The 24,648-nt window shown below is 47.4% G+C and overlaps 1 protein-coding gene across 16 annotated transcripts in view; it reads left to right on the top strand.

Moving 5' to 3' along the window:
• The window catches only part of Mapkap1 (MAPK associated protein 1), a 202,646-nt gene extending 179,367 nt beyond the window's left edge, over positions 1 to 23,279 (top strand). For 15 of the 16 annotated variants that reach the window (XM_039104765.2, XM_063283509.1, XM_063283505.1 and 12 more), the window contains 2 exons: positions 18,257 to 18,354; positions 21,782 to 23,279. In XM_039104765.2, the coding sequence (XP_038960693.1) occupies positions 18,257 to 18,354; positions 21,782 to 21,907 (224 nt within the window). In that variant the 3' untranslated portion in view covers positions 21,908 to 23,279. The remainder of the gene's footprint in view (positions 1 to 18,256; positions 18,355 to 21,781) is intronic. The other variant, NM_001011964.1, reaches the window with a different exon arrangement.
• Positions 23,280 to 24,648: the final 1,369 nt, after the last annotated feature.

Here is a 24,648-nt window from a genome sequence, read left to right on the forward strand (position 1 = left end):
CATACACTCAAACTGATACACACAAGTATAATACATCTTTTTAGAGTTTAAAATTATAGGCTTTCAAAATGAAGTTTGACTCCTCCACACAGCCTTAGCTGACATTGAGAACTACTGATCACTCGGGCCTCACTAGACCTTGGCCCAGGAGGTGCGCTCACAAAGTCTGTTGTGTGCTTCTGCCTGGCCCTACCTCTAATTCACGGACATTGCCACCTTCTCTCCTTCTTTGCACTCCTTTCTGTTCATTTCCTCGGACATTTGTATAGACCTCTGGACTGTGCCGTGTGCCGCATTCTCCTTAGAGTCCTCCCGACCCCCGTTCTGAGTCTCCACTGAACTGAGTGGCCCAGCCAGCCCTGCCACTGTCTACAGAGAGTGTTGGTCAACTGAATGAGCCAGGGTTGAGGAACCAAGAGTTGTCCCCCGTAATTCCTGTAAAATGCCTACACCGGGATGTTAGTAAATGAATCAAATTGACATTGTGTGGTTTTATGATTTCCAGTATCTTCACTAAATTAATTCAGCCTGGATCTCAAAAGCCCCTGCTCAGGCCTCCCCGACACGGGGTTAATCTATGGGGCCTCTGCTCTCTCTCCTCCTCTCCTTCTTGCTTTTCCCTAAAGGATTAATGGTAACCCTTTTTATCTTTTATGTCTGCTGAACCTTAGAAAAAAAGTTATTTTAGGAGTGCTAAAGAAATGAAAGTCACTATATTTCATAAGTTTAGCCTGTGATTTTTATCAGCATAGTGATGTATGTTTGTAGCTGAGTTTACATCAAAAATTATTCTTAGGGCTTCTTGAATGAATTATGGCAAAGGAAAAGAGTCTAGAAGTAGATAAGGTTTTTGATTTCTGCAGTATATTCTCTTTTTCATGTTTTTATCTCTCATAACACAAGTGTCTTCCCAGAGACTGGGGCGTGTGACCAACTGGAATAATTTAGTTGTGGAAACGGAGCAGACGTGTTACTGCGCAGCCTGCTTCACAAAAGGCATAAGTGTGGGGAGACGATGAAGCTATCCCGCATTCTTACCTGAGACATGTTTGTCAGGATTTTGAACAGAAAAGAAATGTTGTAAACCCTTTGAATGTGGCCATTTTGCAGGTTTATGAAGAAAGCTGCTGTCATACCATTCATTCGGTCGTCGTAGGAAACATAACTCAGGTTTAATTGATGCCGCATTCGACAGTGTAAGAATAGCTGACTGGGCACAGGGCTGAGCATTAGCATGGGTGAAACTCGGAATTACAGACTGTGGAATCAGCATGGCCAGGTCCCCAGCACAGCTCTGTGTGCTCCTGCACCCAGCTTCTCCCTCTTAGGCCAGTATTAGAGAGAAGATTTATCACTCTGTCCCTGTGAGTGTTTAAGGACCTGGAACTTAATGACTAAATAGATAAGCCTTAAAAATCTACATGGATAAATCCAAACTCTAAAAGAATTCTGAAAATCTAAAGGGCGAGCCCTGAAAAATTAAGAATGAATTTAGGAGAGGAAAAGCCCTGCCTTTATTATTCAAATCAGGGTTCCTTCAGTCTGGCTTGCCTCTGTGTAGGGTTTCTTTTGCTATTTTGAAGGGTTCCAACAAACGTGTTTTTTTGTTTGTTTGGTTGGTTGGTTGGTTTTTTAAGTGCATTTTGATCTCTCTTAGCAGATCCAGGCTAGACATAGGCTATAAATGGTCGGTCAGCCTCTTAAAAAGGGCTAGCGCTGAACAAAGCCAGGGACCTCCTGTGACAGGGAAGGCTCTCTGGCTGTGTGCGGATGTCCTATCACAGCAGGTCTGGCCTCATCCAGAGAAGCTTCCACAGGTTCCGGGCCTTTAAAGGAAGCAGCCATCATTAAGAAATCAGATTTAAACCTTAATAAAGTAGCTGTCATCTTTATAGCTGAAAAGTGCTCTGTATCTCAATTAAGTAGGGATAATATACAGTCCTTAGGAAGCAGCAGAATAGAGTAATCTGGTTACGCTTCTTGCAACAGTATAGTTTAAAGGAAATCTGATTCTGCTGCTGCTTTGCTTATATTGCTGGAAGGTGTTTTATTTTGTTTGCTTTGCTTTGCTTTTTGTTCAAAACAGTTTGGACCAAAAATAGGAACTGTCTAGGGTTAGGAGTTAGCTCTAGCCGTGCCTCTCGTAACCAGAACCCCTGGATGTGGAGCGAGATTCCTTACGAGCAGGAGCTAAATTAGCTGGCTTATTGGTGACCTCGCATTTAAATGAATCTTTCTTTTCATAAGTACTTGACAAGATCTGTAAAGTAGTGTATTTAATTTACTAATTAAATTAAAGCCACTGAATAATGATTTGTCCACATTGATTTAGCTTAAATGGAAAGATTAGCTTTGTTGTGATCTTGAGCGGCCTTAATGACCAAGCCAGTTACACACAAAGGCCCCTGTGTCTTGTGGGTCAGAGTACATAGGTAAGCCAGGCTGTGATTGAATTGCCTGAACCTCACCCTGCATCCAGCTCTACTCTGCCTCTCGTTCTATTGTTGCACTGGGCTTAAGAGAATGTTAACGCGGTAATAGGCACAGGGCCTTCCCCATTATACGCCTTGCTATCGAACGGTTCTGCATGACTAGTTAAAGAAGGTGGCAAGAAGATTAATGAAAGCCAGGCTAATGCAGAAGGGGTGCTTCTGCAAGACTTGTACCAAGGAGATATTAGAGCTGAACCAGAGCTTGGCTTTTTCTTTATCCTGTGACCTTTGAACCTGCCTTACTGTTGAGAGCTGCCAGGGAAGTCGACATTTTGATTGATGTTGGTACACGAGTCAGTCTTTCCCATTGAATTCCACATCTGCACGAAAATAGCTTTTCCAGCAGAATTCATACTGGCTAGAAGTGATAGCCAAATTGATGGCTGAAATGCTTTTATGTAGTTTTCATTTAAACCTAAAAGTATTTGATGGTTTATTCAGTATCCAGTTTTCACAGATTATATGTGTTCACTTACAGGCCTTTAATGGGTTTATCAACATAGAGAGAAGGACCAGTGTTAGGAATGTTCAAAGGTTTACAGAACTCCAAGCAGGCTTCATGAGGAGAAAAGTCATCACCATCATCAAAACAGAAAAATCCACCTGAGCACCCAGGCAGCAGACTTTGAGGTCTGTGTAAATAAAGCAAAGCAACCGTCTCGCTTTAGAAAGCTCTGGAAGGAGCCCCCGTGCCTCTGTGCCCACCAAGGCCCTTGTTTAGATGCATTCTGTAGACCCTGCACTGGGCTCTCTAAACTCTGGAACAGTGGTATTTCATTTTAAAGGGACTGACGTGGCTGCCTGTAAGGCATCCGTCCTCATGTGTCCACAAACTCTCTTGTATAGAGTTGCATGTCTGAGTGGGTGGCATCCCCTTGCCCCTCCCCAGTAAAGGCAACCAGGAAAGGTGGCAGCGAGATCAGATTTTTTTACTAAAGTCACTTGGCACACCCCATCCCAGGCACCAAACCCACTGACCACCCACCCTCTTTTCTCCCTGGCTGACAGGGCAGCTCCAGCAGAGACCACACATAAGCACACTTCTCCAACCCATCAGGCACCCTAGTTCAGCTTTGGAAGAAGCACATACCTGGGATATTTGTCATTCTTTAGATGCTCCTGAGTGTGTGTATGTAAGGGAACTTCCAGTGAGGTGGGTGGGGAATGTTCGTGGCCTTGCTGCTTTACAGTGAGCGCCTGTGTTTGTGCAAGATGGCCCACAGCCTACTCGGGCTCTGGTGATCCCAGAGATCTGGCCTCACACATGAGAGAGTCCAGCAGTATTGTGGGGTTTTTTGCGTCTCTGATGGGGACTCATTTCCAAAGTTCCAGATCAAATACAGTGAGTATTGGCTGTTGGCAGAACAGCGGACTCTCCCGAATTAAATGCCCAGTTATTGGATTGCCTTTTCCTGAGAGTGCTCTGGACCACAATCAGACAGGACGCCTTTCCTCTTAGCAGATATGTTCCCTGGCCTATTAAAAGGGGTCTTCATCTAGCCTGTCAAAGGGAGTCTGCTGGGGTTTTTTAGTTTTAATTACACTATCCAATTAAAACTCCTTGCTGCATTTGGATGCACCTCTCCTTGGGCCTGAGTGGATATGACATTTACAAGGCTCGCCTTTCAAGCAGACAATAGTGTGATTGATGAGGTGCAGGTTCAGTGAAGGAGGCGAGCGAGCGAGCGAGCGAGCGCCTGCGGAGCACCGCGGAGTGCGCTTGGATTTATCATCTCCTTCCCAAACCAGGGGAGAGTGTGCAAGGGAGAGACCAATGTGGCTCAGGACAAAGGTGGAGAAACCTGTGGACATGGGACCACGTGTGCTCAGAGGCCTCAGGCTCTCTAGCCAGTGACCTGCAGCCTAAGCTGTGCCAGCGTTTAAACAGCCAACACCCATTTTGGAACAGTTCCTGGGGGCTGGCAGGCAAAGAGCTCAGCTTCTCAGGATGTTTCTTGTCCACTGCCCTCTGCTTGGTGCCCACCTCCGTTGCTCAGAAGCTCCTGGCCCCAGTATAGTCACAAGCCAGTGCTTGTGGCCATGTGCTTGTCTCTGTGCTGCCTGGCCTGTGAGAGGGGAAGGTGGAAGGCAAGAGCTTTCTTTCCTAAGAGCCTAGCCGGTTAGTGACGGCAGCCTTAGCTGGTGCTTGTTAGAGGAATGGGCTCACTGTGCTGGAAGAGCCACCTTCCGGGTCTCAGTTTTCACTAAACGGTTACTTGGGTTTTATGGGCCCATCATAACAAATCAGTTATCAAGGTAGAGTGGAAAATTTGAGTTTGCCTGCGTTTCCTAGATTACCATTCTCCTTAAACTCATCCGTTGGAGATTATTAACAGGAGTGAGCTGTGGCAGGGCAGGGACCAGGGCCTGTGAGAACAAAGGCGCTGGTGGACTCGTAGCCTCAGCTTCTGCCAAGCTCCCCGTTGCATTTCACTTATTTTAGGTTGGCAGGTGGGTGACTTGTTCGTTTGTTTTTGTGTTTTGTTTTGTTGTGGTTTTATCTTTTTGTTTGTTTGGGTTGGGTTTTTTCATTGTTGTTTTTGTTTGTTTGGGTTGGGGTGTTTGTTTTGGGTTCTTTTGAGATAGGGACTTACTGTGTAACATTGGCTATTCTGGGAAGCTCTGTTACTGTCTAGGAGTCTTTTTTTTTTTTTTGGTTCTTTTTTTCGGAGCTGGGGATCGAACCCAGGGCCTTGCGCTTCCTAGGCAAGCCTGTCTAGGAGTCTTAACCAGACTTGTTTTCTCTACCTTTCGAAGAATTAAAAGGCAGGGAGCTCTCCAGTGGCTTCAACAGGTGGCAGCAGAGAAAATTTCAGACAGCGAATAAAAAAAGCTTTTATTAGGAGTGAGGAAACACTCAAGGCCCAGGGAAAAGAGTCTGGGAGGCTGGAGCTGGGCATCTCTGTGAGGGCTGGGTTGTTTTCTTCTGAGCCTTTGGAGGCTCCTCCTACCCTAGTTTAGAGTTGTTCAGAGTAAAGGAAGACAGGGTGGTGGATTGGCCCACAGCTGTTGTGCAGTCATGTCCTGATCATATCCAGCCTTGAACGTTCTGATCCAGTCCCATCAGCAGAAGGCCTTCTGGCAGGAGAAGCAGGAGAAGCCCACTAGGCTTTTGTTTTAAGCTGTCAGGCTTTTATCTCAGGTCAGGAGGGTGAGGAAGAAGCCAGCCTTCTTGGAAGTTCAGTGTCTCTATTCCCTGCTCTTGTGGCACACGAGTGTGTACACACACACACACACACACACACACACACACCAATCTGTCAAGGAATTTATCTAAATCATACTCCCTCATACAACCAGCTCTGGCCTCAAACTCAAAAATCTGCCTGCCTCTGCCTCTGTTTCCAGAGTACCAAGGTCAAAGGCATGTGCCACCAGACCCCATATGCTGCTTTTGTGAATGTCCCATGTTCTGGGGTCCAGGCTGGCCTAGAACTCACTGTATAGCTCAGACTGGCACTAAACTCAAGGCAATCTTTCTGCCTCAGCTTTCTGAGTACTAGAATTGTAGGCATCAGTCATGGATCAGACCCAGGTTCCAAGTTGTATTTCCAGAATACTAAATTCTGTAAATACATAATTCCATAAAATCTAAAGACCATGTATATGAGATGTTTAGATCTTAAGTTGTCCTTCATAGACATGGAATGAGTATGTATACTTGCATTAAAAACAAACTTTTTATTGTCTCTGAGATTCTCAGATGCAGTCTTCAGGATGAACTAGCAAATTAGCTTTTCTAGTATAAATGACTAGAAAACTGGACAGGATAGTTTAAAGTCTTGTTTCAGACATTAGTCCTGTGTCAGTAGCACAGGCTCCTGGTCCCTGAGAGAAGGAGTGAGTGCTAGTGCCCTGAGGCTTCCAGTGGGCGGAGACCACGGTAAGAGCTGGCGGGATGCTGCACCTAATACTTGCAGCCGGATGGAAGGGGCCCCTTGGGGAAGAGCTCTGCCTGTCAGGGCTGTCACCTGTACCTGTAGTGGCACATCCAGGACATTCAGGAATGACTGTGGAGAGGCCAGGACATAGGATAGTCTTTACTCACCCTAGAAAGACTACTCTGCCAAAAACAAAGCTTGGGAGGAGAGTTCAGTGGTAGCATAAGAATGGCCCCCATAGCCACACATGTCTGAATGCTTAGTCATCACAGAGTGGCACTACTTGAGAAGGATTAGGAGGTGTGGCCTTGTTGGAGGAAGTGTATCACTGGGGCCAGGCTTTGAGTTTTCAAAAGCCCAAGCCAGGCACAATGCCCTGTGGATCTGGATCTAGAACTCTCAGCTCCTTCGCCAGCATCAGGTTTGACAGTGTGTTGCTGTGCTATACTGTAAACAAGCTCCAAATAAATGTTTTCTTTGCTGAGAGTAACCTTGGTCATGGTGTCTCCTCATAGCAGTAAACGATGAGAAAGACACTCATCGCATACAAGGCCAAGGGTTTAAGTATCAGCTCAGGAAAAGAGCAAATTTAGGAAAAGATCCTTGAAAGGACCAAACTGATATACAACTCAGTCAGCCATCTCTGAAGCCTGGATACCCACAGTGAGACTCCATTCACAGTATCCAGAGTTCAGTTAAAAGCTCAGACACAGAGTTGGACTTGATAGTATAGGCCTGGGATCCCATCACTTAGGAGGCTGAGGCAGGAGGATAACAAGTTTGGGGCCAATCTAGGCTACTTAATAAGACGCTGTCTCAGAAGACAAGCAATGGAAGCAGAAAAACAGCTTTAAAAATATGTCCAAAGGGGTGGGAGAGCTGACTCAGCAACTAGGAGCCAGAGCCCGGTCAGCAAGTGGATAGCCTTCCAGAATGCCTCTGACCTCCACAGACACCTCCTCTCATGTGCACATACCCAGACACAGATAAACACACCCACAGTTCAGAATAGGTTAAATATTTTTTAAAAAATACATTGAAAAACTTGAAGAGAAATCTACACTCCCAAAGGAGAAGAAATGTAAGATAGGGAAATACTAGAGCTGAGAAGGAGTTCAGTCAAAGCATTCATTAATGGGAGAAATAAGGAAGACAAGAAATTGTTAGGGGGGGCTGCAGAGATGGCTCAGCAGTGAGGAGCACCGACTGCTCTTCCAAAGGTTCCCAGCAACCACATGGTGGCTCACACCCATCTGTAATGGGATCTGACGCCCTCTTCTGCTGTGTCTGGAAACAGCTACAATGTACTCATATAAATAAAATAAATCTTAAAAGAATTTAAAAAAATTATTAGAGTACAGGTTATCTATTACCATATAACAAGTTAAACTTCAGTGGCTTAAAGCAGCAGTTATATTTATTATTTTCTAGGTGGGTGGGTGGGAAGCCCAGCACAGCACAGCACAGCACAGCTCAGCTAGGTCTTCTGGTTCCAGTCTTCTTTGAAGCTACAGTCAAGGTGTCAGTCATGTGGGAAGTATGGCGTTGAGTGCCTATTAATCTCAGCCCTCAAGAGGTCAAGTTTGAGGCCACCCTGGCCTACCTTGTAAGATCCAGTCCAAAACAGGGGTGGGAAGAGAAGGAAGGGAAACATGTCATAGGATCTGCTTTAAGTTTACTGAATGGTCTCTGGCAGAAATACTTTTAGTTCTATGTTACCTGGCCATCACAATAGAAAAGCTAACTAGGTGACAGTGGGCTGCATCAAAGAGAACACAGGCAAGGAGCCCTAACCTCTTATGAGCTAACTCAGAGTGCCATCTCTACAGTATTCTGTATTACTGGTTATTAGAAGCAAGCCACAAGGCCATCCCATAAACAACAAGGGGCTACATAAAGTCATGAGGTCAGGAGAGAGCATCATTGGGATAGTTCAGGGTCAGCCTGCCACAGTGAGTGGGCCATAAGACAGCAATAGAAATGGTTCAGACTGAAGCCAGTGCCGAGAGCGGAGGCCAGCAGCTCCACCATAGTCCTATAGCTCTGTAGCTGCAGTCTCAGGGGACAGAAAGCTGCTCAGGCTCTGACTTGGAATATCAAAAACACCAACCGTGGAGGCCTGGCAAGGGCTAAGCAGGATAAATATAAAGAAAACCACATCAAGTCACATCATAATCAAATTGCTAAGACCCAGTGATAAAGAGAAAAAAATCTGAAAAGCACCCCAAGAAAGCAGCTGTGCACATCGCAGAACCATGATAGCAGTGATGGCCGACTTCCTGTCAGAAACAATACCAGCCAAAAGACAGTGACGAGGCAGCCCTAACACACTGAAGTAATATCTACCCAAAGTCTGGATCTCCACAAGTGGTCCTCAGCTGAGGGTAAAATAAAGACATTACAGATAGTCAGAAAGTAAAGTTTGTCACCACCAAACCAATGCAAAGAAGTGCTGAAGGCTGTGGAGGGAAAACTCCAGGTAAAATCCAGCTCTCCACTGGGAGGAAGCCCTCGAGCTGATGCCCGTGTTTGGCACCTGCCTAGAATGAGCCAACTGGAGGGACAGAAGCAAGGCCTTGGGCTGGGGAGTGGGAGGGCAGGCTGAGGCCAGCCCATCACCTGTCTTCAGCCGCCTGAGATAAACACAGCTTTTAGGGTGATAGTTTGAATTCTTGTTGGGAACACTAATTTAACTGGTAGTTAGGTCAATTATCTCCCCAAAGGGAAAACCTTCATCCTTCCTTGCTCTATCCCCCCAAAAGTTGGCCAAGTGTACTGCACTATTACTATTGAATTTTGTGGAAAAATCAAAAAAGTGAAACATTTTTCTTTGTTCTGGCGTATCTATAATATATTTTTAATTTTGCCACAGAGCCTGAAATATTTGCCCTCTGGTTCTTTATGGAAAAAGTTTATTTGTCTCAAAAGATGAAAGTAGGAAGACAAAGGACCCTGTCATCTGTAGGCAGGCACTCTGTCCCCATGTGCCTCCTCTGCACTCGGTACAGAGCCCTGGGTGCCATCCTGTGGTGACAAACTAGCAGGCAACACTGCCTTCCGGAAGCGATGTCCTGGGACTGCACAGAAGTAGGGACAAAGGTTGTGTTGTGCTACTGAAGCAGCTGAGGACTCAGGCGTCTGTTCCCTTCCCACAGAAGTCTAGCCCCAACCTCGACTCAGTCTAGAGCAGTGGTTCCCAACCTGTGTGTCTCAGCCCCTTTGGCAAACCATTATCTTCAAAAATATTTACATTATGACTCATAACAGTAGCAAAATTATAGTTAGGAAGTGGCAGCAAAGATAACTTTATGGTTGGGCTCACCACAACATGAGGAGCTGTGTTAAAGGGTCACAGCACTGGGGAGGCTGAGAGCCACTGCTCTCAAGAGTTGTTTTCTAACAAATTTCGACTATGCTTGGGTTCCTAGATTTTCCTCTAAAGCTTGTTAAATGCAGGGAGTTAGCATAGAGGAGAAAATAACTAGTTAAATAATAACTGGAGGATAGCTGCCAAGAGTTGATCACAGAATAAAATCAAATCTGCAGGTAGAAGAAAGCAGGAAGGAAGCCCAGTGGTGAAAACCCAGAAGTATTAAACAGTTTTGTGGCAAGCTTGGAGCCTTGTGAGGTCTTGAGGGAATCATGCTGTTCAGCATTTCTACATAGGAACATGATAAAGTAGTCATTCTGGGCAGACGAAGGGCTTATGGGTAAGAGTAGATGACTGCCTGGCACCTGCACCAAGCCAGCTGAGCTCCAGATCCATTGAGAGACCCTGTTTCAAGGGAATAAGACAGTGAACAAGCAGGATACCTGGTGTCCACTGCCTCTACATCAAGTATCTCTCTCTCTCTCTCTCTCTCTCTCTCTCTCTCTCTCTCTCTCACACACACACACACACACACACACACACACACACACACACACACACTTCTTTAAGGTCGTTTCCTTTCCTCTTACTGGAGAAAAAAGTACACAATATGGGACTTTAATGCTTAAAGTAGAAAGGAGTATTGGAGGAGTGTAGACACAAGGAGAATCAGAGTACTCCTAAAGTATTACTTGTTTTGTTGTTGTTTCTTTTTGTGTTACTGGGGATTGAACACAGAGCCTTGTGCTCTCTAGGCAACCCAACCATGATTTTTAGTTCATTTCATGAAGTCCCTGGAGACAGCCATTGCACCAAGGAAAAGCACTTGTCCAGCTGTTTGAGTTGCTAGCTGAACTAGCCATTTATTTCATGGGACATATTTTTACTTGAAGGAACAACTAACAAACTGATTCTCCAACCCTGAGCCTTTAGCCGCCATTTTCTTAAAAGCAAGTAAGTGAACATGCTAGTTCAGGTGGAAAGAAGCTGTCAGGTCCATCCCAGTAATGGAACTGCCTCAGGTCAGAATTCTAACTTTTGAAAACTATCTCTAAGAACTTGACTTCTCATTGCTGCAAGAATTTTCTGACACAGTCAGTGGTGTTAAAGTATGACTTCCATAATACTATGTAAGAACATGCTTCAGTATTGGGAGTTCACACAGTGCAGTGAACCAGTATTTTTCAAATGATGAGATGCTACAAACCAGGCAAGGGGGACATACACCCGGAGAGTTCTCTGTCAGTGTACCCCAGGGGAACTTGCACACCCATGCTTACACAGCACTGTGCACAACTGCCAGGATGCCTGTTGCACAGAAGCCCATAAAGGAAATGTACAATATACACAGTGGGGTTTTTGCAGCTGCAAAGAATGGAACTGTGGCATTTACAGCAAGAGGATGAAATGGTAATTATTACATTAAGCCAAATAAGCCATCCTCAAGCAGACATTCTGTTTGTTCTCCATAGGTAGAATCTGGGCTCATTTTTATCTTTGTGCATATGCATACACAAAGACGTGGCTGAAGGTCATGAAACTAGAAAGTGAGACTTAAGGAGTGATGGGCTTTTAAGGGAGGAGTAAGGAGAAATGAGAGCACATGACACGAAGGCAGAAAAAGGGTGGCAGTGGGCGCATGGGAGAGCCAGCAAAAAGGAATACATATGGAAATCCCGTAGCAACCCATTTCATTGTGTGCCAGCTTTAAAGACTGGTAGGTAACATTTAGGCGTTTGTTTGTTTGTTTGTTTGTTTGTTTGTTTGTTTGTTTTAAGACAAGGAGGAAGATTTATTCAAAGTCCAAGACCAACCAAGAGGGCTTTTGTTGTTGTTTAGGTTGACTCACTGATTGGCTGGTTTGAAACAGGGTCTTACTGTGTGGCACTAGCTGGTTGGAGGTGTAGATCACGTCTGGCCTCCACCCAGTAGATTTTAATGTAACAGTACAGAAAGTTCACTGCTGAGATCCTACATTCCGTACTACAACTGTGCTTTAAAGAAAGCCGCTACACTGCGGGCTTTGTTGGTGTAAAAACCAGGGAATCTTTACAAGGAGTATCAGTGAACTGCGCTGCTTGAACCATAGGTCAGACACACTGTAGAGCGCCTCCTGGTACTTGACCTTGGTTCATTGGGCAACATATTATATACTCAAATGTCCATGGCCTAATGTAACCCAATATAATAAAAATGAAATAGTTTTTATGTCTGTAAGTGTCACTGACACACCAGAGGAGGGCATCGAATCACACTACAAATGTTGTGAGCCACCATGTGCTTGCTGGGAATTGAACTCAGGACCTCTGGAAGAGCAGCCAGTGCTCTTAACCGCTGAGCCATCTCCAGTCCGTGGGCTTATATTTTTAATGAATAAATTTATTTTAAATTTCTCAGTTAGCTTCTGGCATAACAAAATGCTAGAAGGACATGAATCGTTAGGGAGCACTAATAAGAGGGAGGTGACAGATCCAGACCTGGTGCTGCCGTTGCTGTTCTGGTGGATTTGAGACATGGTCTTGCTCTGTAGCCCAGACTGGCCTCAAACTCCAGACAGGCTTCCTGGGTGCTGGGATTACAGAGCGTTTTAAAAGGACAGTTCTACAGGTAAATACTTGGACCTAGAGAAGAAGGGAGCACTGAGGACTGAACGTGTGAGAACTAGCATAAGAGGAGTGACCGGTGTAGCAACACCTCCCATTGTACTAGGGGACTTTGACTTGAAGGAGAGATGGGGTGTTTGTGTATTATTTTGTCTTTTCTTCTAAGTTCATAATTTCTTATCAAGTTAAATATTGCATCATGAGCTGACTGGTTCTCTAGACGTAAGGATTTAACAGATGCGGTCAGACACCTCCCAATCCATTTGTGCTGGTCGCACCACTGGAGTTGTTTGTATTGGACCCTAACCTGGAGTGTAAGACCATCAAAGCCGTACCTCCAGATATGGCCAGTATACAGTTTTTTACTGTGAGAGTAGAAACATTAGTATTTAGTTTTAAATTCAAGTTGACTGGCAGTGGGCATCAGTTTCTGGACCTGCCTGCAGTTTCTGACTAGCCATGAGTCCAGTCTGCCAATATCACAACTTCATGCTTTTCAGTGTACATAGCTATCCCTCTTCCCATCCCAAAGTGACTCTCCCACATGTCCGGCGGACTACAGAGACTCAGATTTTTGCCTTGAAAGGGAAGTGCAGCTGGTGTGAAGACAGCAGCCACCCTCCCTGAAAGCCTCTGCGGTCTGGAGAACGGGCTAAACCAGGTAGCCCTGCCTCATCATCAAAGTGTAAGAGCGCTTACAAGATCCGGGCAGAGGCCAAGTAGGTGAGGTGTAGCCTATGTCAGAGGGCAGAGGTCATTATGCTCTGCTTCCTCCAAAAGTTGTAATGTGTTCAGCTGGCAGCTCGGTGTGAAACCAGAGAACTGCCAGAGCTACAGAAAGGCAGAGCCAGCAACCCAGCACTCAGTACATGAAGGCCAGAAGATCAGGAGTTCAGGGCTAGCCTCAGCTACATAGCAAGTTTGAGGCTAGCCTAGGCTGCATGAAACCCTGTCTCAAAAACAAATAGAGGCAGTGTTGTGACCAAAAGAAAGTGCTGCTGTCCATTTCCCACCAGCAGTCAGTGAGGCTTTCCATGCCCTTCTAGACAAGAGGGATTAGACAGCTTCACCCCAGCTGCCATAAAGGGACAATCTGAGAGTCTCCTTTATGGTGCTGCCATTTCCTAAGTGCTATTTCCAAGGTGCCAGCAGAGCCACAGAGTGAAGCACAGTTCCTGTCACCAGTTGGGATGACATGCAGCCATCAAGAGAAAGGTCATGGAGAAGAGAACAGCAGAGGTGGGCTGAAAGAAAATGTTAAGTTTAAAGAAAAGCCAAATTGGTAAAGCACCTTTAATCCTGGCACTCGGGGGCAGAGGCAGGTGGGTCTGAGTTAAGGCCAGAGTGAGTTCCAGGACAGCCAGGCTGCACAGTGAAACTTTATGTCAAACAAAACAACAAACTCCTCAAATTTCAGTAAACCGTGTGAAAACATGAGGACAGCTAGGGAAGCCCGTGGGCGCCGACACACTGTTGCTGGGGTTATGTGGGAGATGTGGGGGTTTCCCTTCGTCTTCTGAATTTTGAGTAATTTTAATGTTCTTATAATTCTTGTAATTGAAAGGAAAGGAAAGAGATTTCAGCTCACTTGGTGTTCTGGGCAAGCATGCTACTGGGAATTTTAGGCATCAATGACTGTGGCTCATGCCAGGTATCGCTGGTGCTGACAGGTGTGTCAGCAGACACATTCATATTCTCGCCCTCCTCCTCCCTCTCTTGCTCGATCGCTCGATCCCTCCCTCCCTCCTTCTCTCCTCTCCCCCCACCCTCCACAGCAGGGTCTAGTAGCTGTCCCATCCTGAGGCAGTGGCGGCTTTGTTTTAGTGAAAATGAATACAGACAGATTACAGCGGAAGAGCCCCACGTCTCCACTTGTGACATTTGGGCTATTAGCCCTCTTGTGGCTCTATTCCATCTTCTCTGGTTCACTTTAAAAATATGTGAATGTAGACACACATCTACATATGCAGATTCTCCTTTCAGTATTCAGAAGCAGAGGTACCATCTCAGTGGCTCCCCTGAGCATGTGACCAATGTCTAGGTACCACATGTACCCCATTATGCTGCTTTTATTCCTATGGCCCTGGAAAAGCAAGTTGGAATGGAGACGCCCAACTAAAAACAATACCTGCATGAGTGAGGTACTCGGTGGAGCAGTAAGAATCACCTCCACTGAGCCCCTTCTCCAATGCGTGTTACAAGCTAGAATCCCGTCTCCGTGTGACGCCTGGGCTGCTGGAGACAGCGCCTCCCAGCGTCCTGGGGCTGGGATTGCAGCCCACATCTGACTCTAGGGCACCTATCTTCTGCAGTGGCTCAAGCCTCAGTCCTGCCTTAATTCTCAAGCGGAACATAATGCCTTGACCTAACAGAATACTAGATTTCTATTGAATAGGTTTTTTTCTCAGCTGACATTTTTACAGAGATAGAGTGCAGCTGTGGCTTACCCTTTCTATGAGAACTGGTGGTTTTCTTTGGATTTTTAAAAAAATATTTATCTATTTAATGTATGTGAGTACACTGTAGCTGTCTTCAGACACACCAGAAGAGGGCATCGGATCCCATTACAGATGGTTGTGAGCCGCCATGTGGAACTCAGGGCCTCTGGAAGAGCAGTCAGTGCTCTTAACCACTGAGCCATCTCTCCAGCCCTTTCTTTGGATTTTTAAAGGGTTATCTACCCGCCTGGTCCCTAAGACCTAAAAGCTTCATGGACTCCCTCTGTCATTTGGTGCCATTTGGTCCCTTGCTCAAGTCGAGCCTTGAGGTGCTATGGCAACAAGGGATGGGAAAGCAGACTTCTCAGTTCAGGCTCTGATGCCTCTGTTGAAAGTTCACCGTGTAGCATAAGCCATTGGAGTCTTATTGACAGGTTCATGTCAGTTAACGTGCTACACTCAGGATATACAGGCATTATCAAATGTGAATTCTGTGTGTTCACTCATGTCCAGGCCTACCCACCACTTCTCTTAAGTCAGCATTCTTTCTGCCCCTCTTTAGCTCAGTGCAACATTCATAGACCATGATGTCAACTGGTTTCTTTGCCCTTGGACTCTGGGGACCCTAGGAAAGCACCCCAAGTACAACTCATCTATGTATGGTGCTGCCATTTCAGACCTACCAGTTCCTCCTCGGTTGGCACCTCCAGGCATTGCCAGTCCCTCCTGTCTACACACCAGGACTTGGTTCGCTGTGGCTCCCTCCACAGCCAATTTGCCGGCACTGTGTACCCTTCTCGCCCAGCATCCTTTGTCCTCCATAAAACTACCCCAAAGGGCTCTCCCATACCTGACAAGTCCCCTCACCTCCATGCCTACGTAGCTAGGACCTTCGACACACACATCACACTTGATCCTTGTTCATTTCCCTACCCTGCTCCAACCTGTCCTGTGGCAGAATCTAGGCCAGCAAAGCCCAGAGGCTGGAGTGAGGGACATCCAGGCAAAACCTCTTGGGAGCAAATCATCCCCTGGTCCTGTAGTCCAACATGAATGAAAACATGGCTGCAGTCCTTGACCTGTGCTTGTACCCCAGGCTCTGGTCCATGGCTGCCTCCCATCCTGTCCATCAGCCTTAGCCCTGTTGCAGATGGTTAGCTCAAGTCCAGTATTGCTCAGGGGCACACAGGGCTCTGGTCAAGGCCATCTCTAGAGGTCCCTCAGTGGAGCAACTGCTTTCACTGCCAGTGGCAAACAGTCAGGCCCAGGAGAGAGAGTCCTTCATCCTTCCCTTCTGCCTCTCCCTCAGTCGGACACTCACTCACACAAGAGCTGAGGACAGGCAAGGAACTCACACACTCCAAGCATAGAAGAAAGCAGTGTAGGGATGCAGGGGTCGCGCTGATCCTCTGGACTTTGAGATTTGGCTAACAGCAACTTTTTCTCTAGCTTCCCCTCTATGCCCGCCACAGTTGACAAGTCTTGTGTGTCAAGGCTTCTCTCCCAGGCTCTCTGGGACAAAGATTTGACTCTGCCAAATCTACAGGACACTTCATGATGTCTCAGCTTCTCAAGCATCTTCAGGATTGTCAGTGACAGGTGGGAGCAGGTGGTGTAGACGGTACATGAGGTCACTTATCAGAGTGGTCAGTGAACCCCGAAGCTTCAGGTCTGCAGGCCTCCCTAAGACCTTCTGGTCCTTCCTACCCCTAGGCCATTATGTCTGTGTCATGGCCAGGTGTCCACACAAGGCCTCCTAGGGGCATGTCTCTGTTTGTCCTTCACAGCCCTGTGTCCTTCATAGATGGCTCTACTTGGTCACAGCATGGCCAACAAATGTCTCTGCATTGTCCTTCCACAAGATAATGTCACTAACACTCTGGTATTGAGGGAGAGCATTGAAAATTCACTTCCCTATCAGAAACAAGCAATTTATACATTAATGGACTGATTAGTTTCCAGTCAAGAATTCTAACGTTTTAGAGCCACAATTTTAAATCAAGCTTAATTTGTCAACTGACTGAAAATGAGGTTTTTTTTTTTTAGAAATTATTAGTAATTTTTTTAATATAGGATTTATAGTCCCAATTAGTATCTTGTAATGATGTTTCCAGAATAAAATACCAGCAGCTCAACTTTTCTGGCCACAAATGTACAACATATATCAGTTTATTTTTGGAGATCTGAAAAATTAGCTACTGTAAATAAAGTCCCCAGAAGATTTCTCCGGGAAGGAGGGGAACTTACAGTAATGTGGGTGACATTATTAATTAATAATGTGACCAGCCACTGCTTCAATTAAAAGGACAATGGAAGAGGAGGCCTAATAGGTGTGTGTGGTCTGATGAAGCAGAGAAGGGCCTTTAGGCTGGGGGGCTCAGGGATGCAGGCCTCTGGTATCATGTGCCTAGAGCTCTTGGTCTAGACAGGTCTCTGGGAGCAGGACCATGTTCTCAGGATACCTTTGGCCATTACTGGAAACCAGCTTCAAGACAATTGAAGAAAAGTAAGACCTTGGAAGGGCCCTGAGTCTCCCAGGTGCCAAGACCAGGCATGCGTAGATCAACTGGGAGACTAGGGCTGAGGCCAGGGACTCCAAAGAGCCTCCTCCTCTTAGCTTATCCTTGTGAATGTCACACATACTGACATCTCTGGCTCTATTTAGAATTAGGGACCTGTCTGGCATGTGTGTGCCATCAAGTACAAACATAGTTTCAGGCAGGCAAAACAAGCAGGTCTGACAGCTACATATGGTGAGGTGGCCACACCACAAGTACATCTGAGAGAGCTTTCCTATGTAGGTCATGGTGATAGGTGTAGGAAAGCCCACAGAAATCTGGTGGAACCCACACAAGAGCACCGTAGGCCGGGCTGAGGTGGCATGAGGCTGGACCAAGCAAGTCCTAGAAGTGAAGTCAGTAACTGAAGGGAGAGGAAGGAGTGGGAAAGAGTTAGATGCAGGTTGGTGGCATCGCAAGGCGCTGGTGTGCTACTGTCTACGGAGCAGCACTTCAGCCATTTGCTTCATGGGGGTTAGGAGAAGCCTCCGGGCAGTGACCAGAGCAGGCCACGCCCCAGCAGGAGCCAATAGGGGAAGGCCATGCTCATACACTGACGTCCTGCTGCTTGTTTCATTGTAATCACAGCTACTTTACTTACAGAGTAATCACTTGGGGTGAACCGGCCTTCTGCTCTCAGGACACCAGTGCTTCAGTACTGACCCTGTAGAGGCAGCAGTACTGGGAAGGCGAGCCCTCCTGAGTCATGCTCCTCAGTGTGGTGCCGAGGGGACCTGGACTGCGTGTGAGCCTTCATTGTCTGCCTTAGACCCAGCCTGTGATGAGAAACCCAGCCACCGCAGGGAGCTTTGCTGTCCAGCCTACACGCGCTCTTGCTCAAGTCTGGATCAGGGAGGACACTTGGGGCACCCTACCCTCCATGGTGACTCACCTGAACCCTCCCCTCTCTCCAGGTCACGCGGTCTTTAAGCTCACGTATCTAAGCAGTCACGACTATAAGCATCTCTACTTCGAGTCCGACGCAGCTACCGTCAGTGAAATCGTGCTCAAGGTGAGTTAAGTGCACTCTGACCCACGAGTAGGAGGGTGGGCTAGTCTCGGGCCAGGGCTACACCTGCCTCTGCCAAAGCAGCTTTCCAGGCCCCACAGGCCTAGTTCTTCTCTGCTTTTTTCTTTCATGCACCATTTATTTTCCCCAACCACTGTCAGGAGTCCCTCGAGGCTCCGGAGCCAGCTGAGGAGACAATGGTTTTGAATCGCTCAAGGTGATTTTCCCAACCTGTTTGAAGCGTGCCAACTGGGGCTGTCCTGGGACAGCTCAGCACGTGCACCAGGTACCTCCCTGTGCTGTTAGCGTTCCAGCTGCCTCAGCAATGGCTAGTCCGCCCCTCGAGAGCGCTCCCTTGTCAGGGGAGACAACGAAATAGACATTACACCGATATGCTGACAGTCCCAGAGATGCTGTGTGAGTTTGTAAAGGGGGAGCTGCTGACATTGCCCTGGGTGAATTCATAGGCCGATTCCAGGCTGGGAGGCACCTCATAGGTCTTGTTGATTTAGGAGTTTAGGGCAGGGCCTGGAGATGACCCCTTCTCTGAAACACAGGTGCACCCGGACCATTGGTCTCTGTGGTACGACCTGACCAGGACTCCTCAAAGCCAATGTCCCTCTCCTAAGGCGAATCCTACAGGGTCAAACAAGTAGACAAGGCCGAGCTAAGGAGTAGAAAGGAGGACACGCCCCTAGCCTGGGCTGATGACCCTGACTAGTCAGTCACCGTACACCTGGGCTTCAGTTCCCTATGTGTAAGGTGGTGATCACAGTAGCTGCATGGCCCCTGTCTGCAAGCTGCTGCTCAGGTGTAAATAAACCAGTTGAGATACACCAGCCCCTCTGGGTCATTCTCTCCCGGGAGAAGCAGTCACGTGGTAGTGACAGGAGCTGAGCTACCCTTGAAAGTTCCCGTTTTTGCATGAACAAAATGCCCAGAGGAAGGGGAACTCAGCCAGAATGGTGACTCTGATAAGTTGACAGAACCAGAACCTAATGTGTACTGCCAATGTCCAAGGCTCCCTGGTTATAGGAAGACTGTAGTCAGACACCACATGGCCACCAAGACGTCATCCTGGAGGGCAACTGAAGAGGAGATAGAGCGGCATGAGAAGACCCGGAGGTTCACAGGCTACACTGACCAGGGCAGGAACAGGGCCCACTCTGCACCGCTGAGTTCCAGAGAGCCCAGACTTTCATGGGCAGAACCTCACAGTGCAGTTCAGGAGCTTGTCCCAGGTGTTTGCAGCATGGATAAAAATATCCCAGTCCCCCACACACATCAGGGCCTGGACTTATTTTTATAGCCAGCATTAAAATATTCAAGACGTGAGAAGGATTCTAGTAAAATTATAATCTTGTGTTTGACATCAGAATAATTTTCACAACAGCAGATTGATGACAGAAGCGCAGGTTTATGACTTGCGTATGAGAGGAAGATCAAGTGCAGAGAAATCATCACTGGGCCAAATGCTCCCTCAGAGCACATGCTTTTCTGTAACCCCCGCCCCCAGGTCTGCCTCTGAAATGTCTACCCTGAAATGTCTGTGTGCATCTCAGGATGTCTAGAAATCTCACATCATCATGCACCTCAGAGGGCTTCGTCCCTGGACCTACCTGACTCACAATTAATGGTTTTATGGTCCTGACCAAAGGCTGAATTTCACTTCTCTTTGAGAAGGTTGTACGTCAGCTTCCTAACATTCCCTCCAGGCCTCAGCCAGGCCAGTGTGTGCTTTGTGCCAGGGCTCAGCTTCTGAGACCCCAGCCTGGCTCCAAACTTTAACAGAAATGTTAAATTGAGGCTTTTTAGGACCATCTTAGACTCAAGTAAAAAATGAGAGTTTAGACCAAAATTAAATGAGGAAATTAAGTCCTAAAAGCTGGTGCCAGCTTAGCCATCACCGACAGGCTTTCTTTGGGATGATGAAGGGACCTCTCAGTGGGGGCTGAGGAGAGCTTCATCCGGCGTGTCTCACATCCCACGTTTCATCAAACCCTCCCAGCTGGCCTACAGAGTACACACATCCTTGTCCCCATTTTCGAGGTGAGGAGATGGAGGCCCAAGGTCTCAAAGGATCCAGAGCCTCCCTGGAGGCCTGTGCTCTCAGGGCTGCCCTCCACCTCCCACATGTGCTGGAGCCACGCGGTTCTCAGTCCCTCCTTCCGCTGGCCCCAAGATGAATCTCTGAGGAGCTGTCGGGCTCTTCACACCGGGTTCCTCTGTGATTGAGTGATGGAGGCCGTGGCTTTATTGACCATGAAAACTCCCTATATTTTTATGCCTTAAGCTGTAAAGTGCATCGAAAGTAAAACCCTCTATAGTGCATAAAATTGGGCACGTTTTAAGCCACAGCATATTAACCAGCTAATGGCAGACCAAAGGGCGTTTTTATCTTTTGATTATTACATTAATCTTGCATTAAAATTATCTATGTGATTATCACCAAGTACTGAAGATAATAAATTTAGGGAATAGTTGGCTTGTTAAGGACCATTCTAAAATGCTTTTGTCAAATTAAATGTGCCAAAAATGCACGCAAAAGCCAGGTCAGCTGAGTGCAAATGCAAACAGTATAAGCAGAGATGGTGTTTACCAAGCATGTACGCCTCCTGCCATCCCCACACCTTGTCCATGCTGTCCCAGATCACCCTTGCCAACCTACATTCTGATTTATGGCTCTCAGCTGCTAACTTGGCAAGGCTGCAGCCGGGTGAGGCCGGCCTTCTGTACTCACGTGCCTGCCTGTACCTCCCGCTGCTGGAAGTTTGGAGGGACATTGTTAGAGCCCCAGTCTGCAACTGCCCTGGTGGAGAGCCTCTAACTGCCTTCTCCAAACCAAGGCTGAGCTTCTGACAAGGCTTCGGGACGTGTGAGAGTGAAAGAATTGTGTTTTCACAAACAGCCAAGCAGGAAGCCATGTCTGAAGGCCCAGAGAAGAGACACACTACAAACTGAAGTCTACCCTGACCTCAGTGACCTCAGCCCTCTGCAGTCCTCTCAGCCTCACCTTTCTTATCTGGTCCAGGCTGGTGGACACTAGAGGTCACATGGCGGGCTGTCAGGAGGCAGAGGGAGCGCCGCCTCTCACTTTTTCCTCTTTCACGTGTGGAGGCAAGGATGTCATGTGATAACCAGGACTAGAGTCGGCTGGTCAAATCTGAGAGCAGGGAGCACTCTGAGAGGCAGCCCACACCAAAGAACACAGACCTAGGGATCATGGCCCCTCTGCTCAGTGACTAAGAAGCCTGCATTGGGCCTCCTGTCTGTTGTGAAACAAGGGCCTTCTGGCCTGCCAGGCTGGACAGTGTCAGAGCAGCTAGTCCCAGGATCCCTTGCCCAACCTGGGCTCCCTTCCACCCCATGCTCTGCCCTAGAGGGAACAGCCGGTGCTGCCAAGTGACAGCCGTGTCCTCTTGCTTTCCAGGTTAACTACATCCTGGAGTCACGAGCAAGCACTGCCCGTGCTGACTATTTTGCTCAAAAACAAAGAAAACTGAACAGGCGGACGAGCTTCAGCTTCCAGAAGGAGAAGAAATCAGGGCAGCAGTGACACTGGCCTCCAGTCTGGTGCCACAACCCGGACTGCCTGCAAGGCCAGGTGGACCAGAGTCCTCCGGCATCCTATAGAGCCAAGACCCGCAGACACAGGCTGCTGGGCGCGAGGGGAAGGTTTAGAGGTAGGGGTACCATTGGACTGAAGCTTGGCCATGGTTCTAAGTAGCAATGTCCAGGGGCCAGCCCCCTCCTGGAGGGCGGAGAGCTACTCAGCCGTGCTCACTGTCTGGCAGCCCCAAGGGTGTACATAGATAGCCATGCCAGACATCTCCTTGCAACTTGATCAAATTTCTTAAACAAAGAACAAAGTGTACATTTCTTTTTTTCCTTTTAATAAACTCTTTATCATGGTTGGTATGATGGACCATTCTTTGGGGTGGAGGATTGACTGTATTATCTTCTTAAAAATCTATTCCCATATTGAACAGGCAGATTACAAAAGCTGTGGTTGGAGCTCTCACAAGCAGTGTTTAGGGCTTAGCCAGTAGCATTAGCTGTGCCATTTGTTTAAATGAGTGCATTTGCTTTGAGAATAGCATCTTACTAAAGTTAGGAATGAGGACCTAGCATGTGCCGGGCGTGAGTGCGTGCATGGGTGCGTGCGTGGGTGTGTGCCTGCGTGCGTGTGTCCAAGGCTGTTATTTTCCCCTTCTAAGGTCTTCTCAACATGTCAGCACCTGTGATCCAAGGGACAGGTGCTGGTAGGAGAGTGTGACAGTGTCTCCAGGTGGTGCTGAGTCCCCAGCCAGAGTCCTCTCTCCTCTTCTCATAGCAAGTATGATATGGTCAGCTTGCCTCGCTGGCCATGAAGCTTTCTCTGATCCTTCTACCGGTGCCTCCTGTGGGGCCGGAAACTGCTGCTGCTATGCTGAATCCGGGGAAGGAGAGCAAGCCCTGAGCAGAAAAGGCAAGGTGCCCAGTACCTTGACATCACACCACACCTCTGCCTACACCAGATGCCTCTGCAGACCTTACCTTGGTCCCGCCTGTGGCAGCATCCTTTCATACTGTCTTGGGCCAGGGCCACAGCCGATATCTTATACGACCTGTGTTTCGGACATTTTTTAAATCATTGTATCCAAGCATCTCAGAGACAAGTGTGCTTCTTTGCGAAAGGGTCAACTGAATGAATGCTTCTCCCACTCTGATCTGTTCAGCCAACAGGAGCACCCTTTTCTAATGTCTTCCACTCCTAACTCTTCTCCCCACCCCCCAAAAAAGGAATATTATTTGTAGCTTGCTCTGTATTTGAATTTTTAGCAATTTTATATTTAGATATCTTTGAAAATGTAAATGACTAATTTGGTCATTAAATCTTGTCACATATTCAATATTAAGATACTAAAATAAAAGTCATAAATACCCTCTTTTGTATATTGCTTTGAATTCCTAAAGCCTTGAGCACACAGTGCTGAGAAGGTGACGCCATAGCGAATCTGCTGGGGGGACACCCTGGCAGTTGATAATGTCCGGTCATGCTAAACTGTACAAAAGTCCCATCTGGTTTTCCCTCTACTCAAGGGACAATGGACTCTTTGGCTCTGCTCTCTAAACGTGGTGGTATGTGGCTCTCAGCTGGTTAGGGTCTCCGGGGTTTGAGTTGCCTGGTGTTACGGTCCAGGTTAGGTGAGCTGCAGCCTTAACTCCTCAGGCCATTGTGAACCAGCCTGCTTGTGTTTGCCTTGAAGAAGCTTCCCTAGGAAGTTTGATCCAGCCCCTCGGGGGTAAGTCAGTACTGTCTAGCCTAGACTCTGAGTCTCTGCAGCACCTCTGGCTATAGTGCTGTCAAGCCCCATGGTGTCCCTGTTGGTCAAACTAGTCATCCCAATTACCTGTCACCTGCTGGCTGCTGTGGGCCAGAAGCCCCCAGCCCCTCAGGCACAGTCAGCCACCAACATGTGGCAATGCTCTGCTGATGTGTCCTTCCCAGCTTGTTTCTTGTCTTTATGAAGTCAGAGGCTGGTAGGGGGCCCCACTGGTTGTATCCCTGCTAGCTGCCTTCAGGGACTCCCCATCTCCTCAGATCCAGGGCTGTAGCACATTGGGGTAAAAGCCAATAAAGTTACTCAGTCCCACACCAGAACGTATTACAATCCCTGCTGCTCCTGGTTACTGGGCCATCATGTGAATTACTTGACTCCCTTGAGCCTCAGTTTCCCCTTTTGTAAAATGAAGGTAAAACTGGTTCCTTTCAAGGGTGCTTGGGACAGTTGGATATGTTTGCTATTAAGAGTGCACCAGGTCACCAGACGGTGGGCCACACCTTTAATCCTATCACTCAGGAGGCAGAAGCGGGTGAATCCCTGGGGAGTTCAAGGTTAGCCTGGTATACAAAGGGAATTCCAGGCCAGCCAAGGCTACATATTGAAACCCTGTCTCAAAACAAAAAGGAAGATGGAGATGGTTCAATAGTTTAGAGCACTGATCACTCTTCCAGAGGACCCAAGGGTCCGTTCCCAGCACCCACATGGTAGCTCACAATTGTCTATAACTTCAGTCCCAGGGCGTCTCGTGCCCTCTTCTGACCTCTTTGGGTATCAGGCACACATGTGATGCTCAGACATCCATGTAGACACACCATACACGTGGGGAAAACATTTTCAAACCACCCATCCAAGTACCCCCAAAATCATACCGTGCACAAGAGCCACGCCACAGGGTGGGCATTAACTATCTGGAAGTTTTTGAGAATATTTTTATCACATTTCATTCTGTGGGTGGCAGGCATGTACATGT

This window comes from Rattus norvegicus, chromosome 3 (genome assembly GCF_036323735.1).
Source record: "Rattus norvegicus strain BN/NHsdMcwi chromosome 3, GRCr8, whole genome shotgun sequence".
Taxonomy (NCBI): Eukaryota; Metazoa; Chordata; class Mammalia; order Rodentia; family Muridae; genus Rattus; species Rattus norvegicus.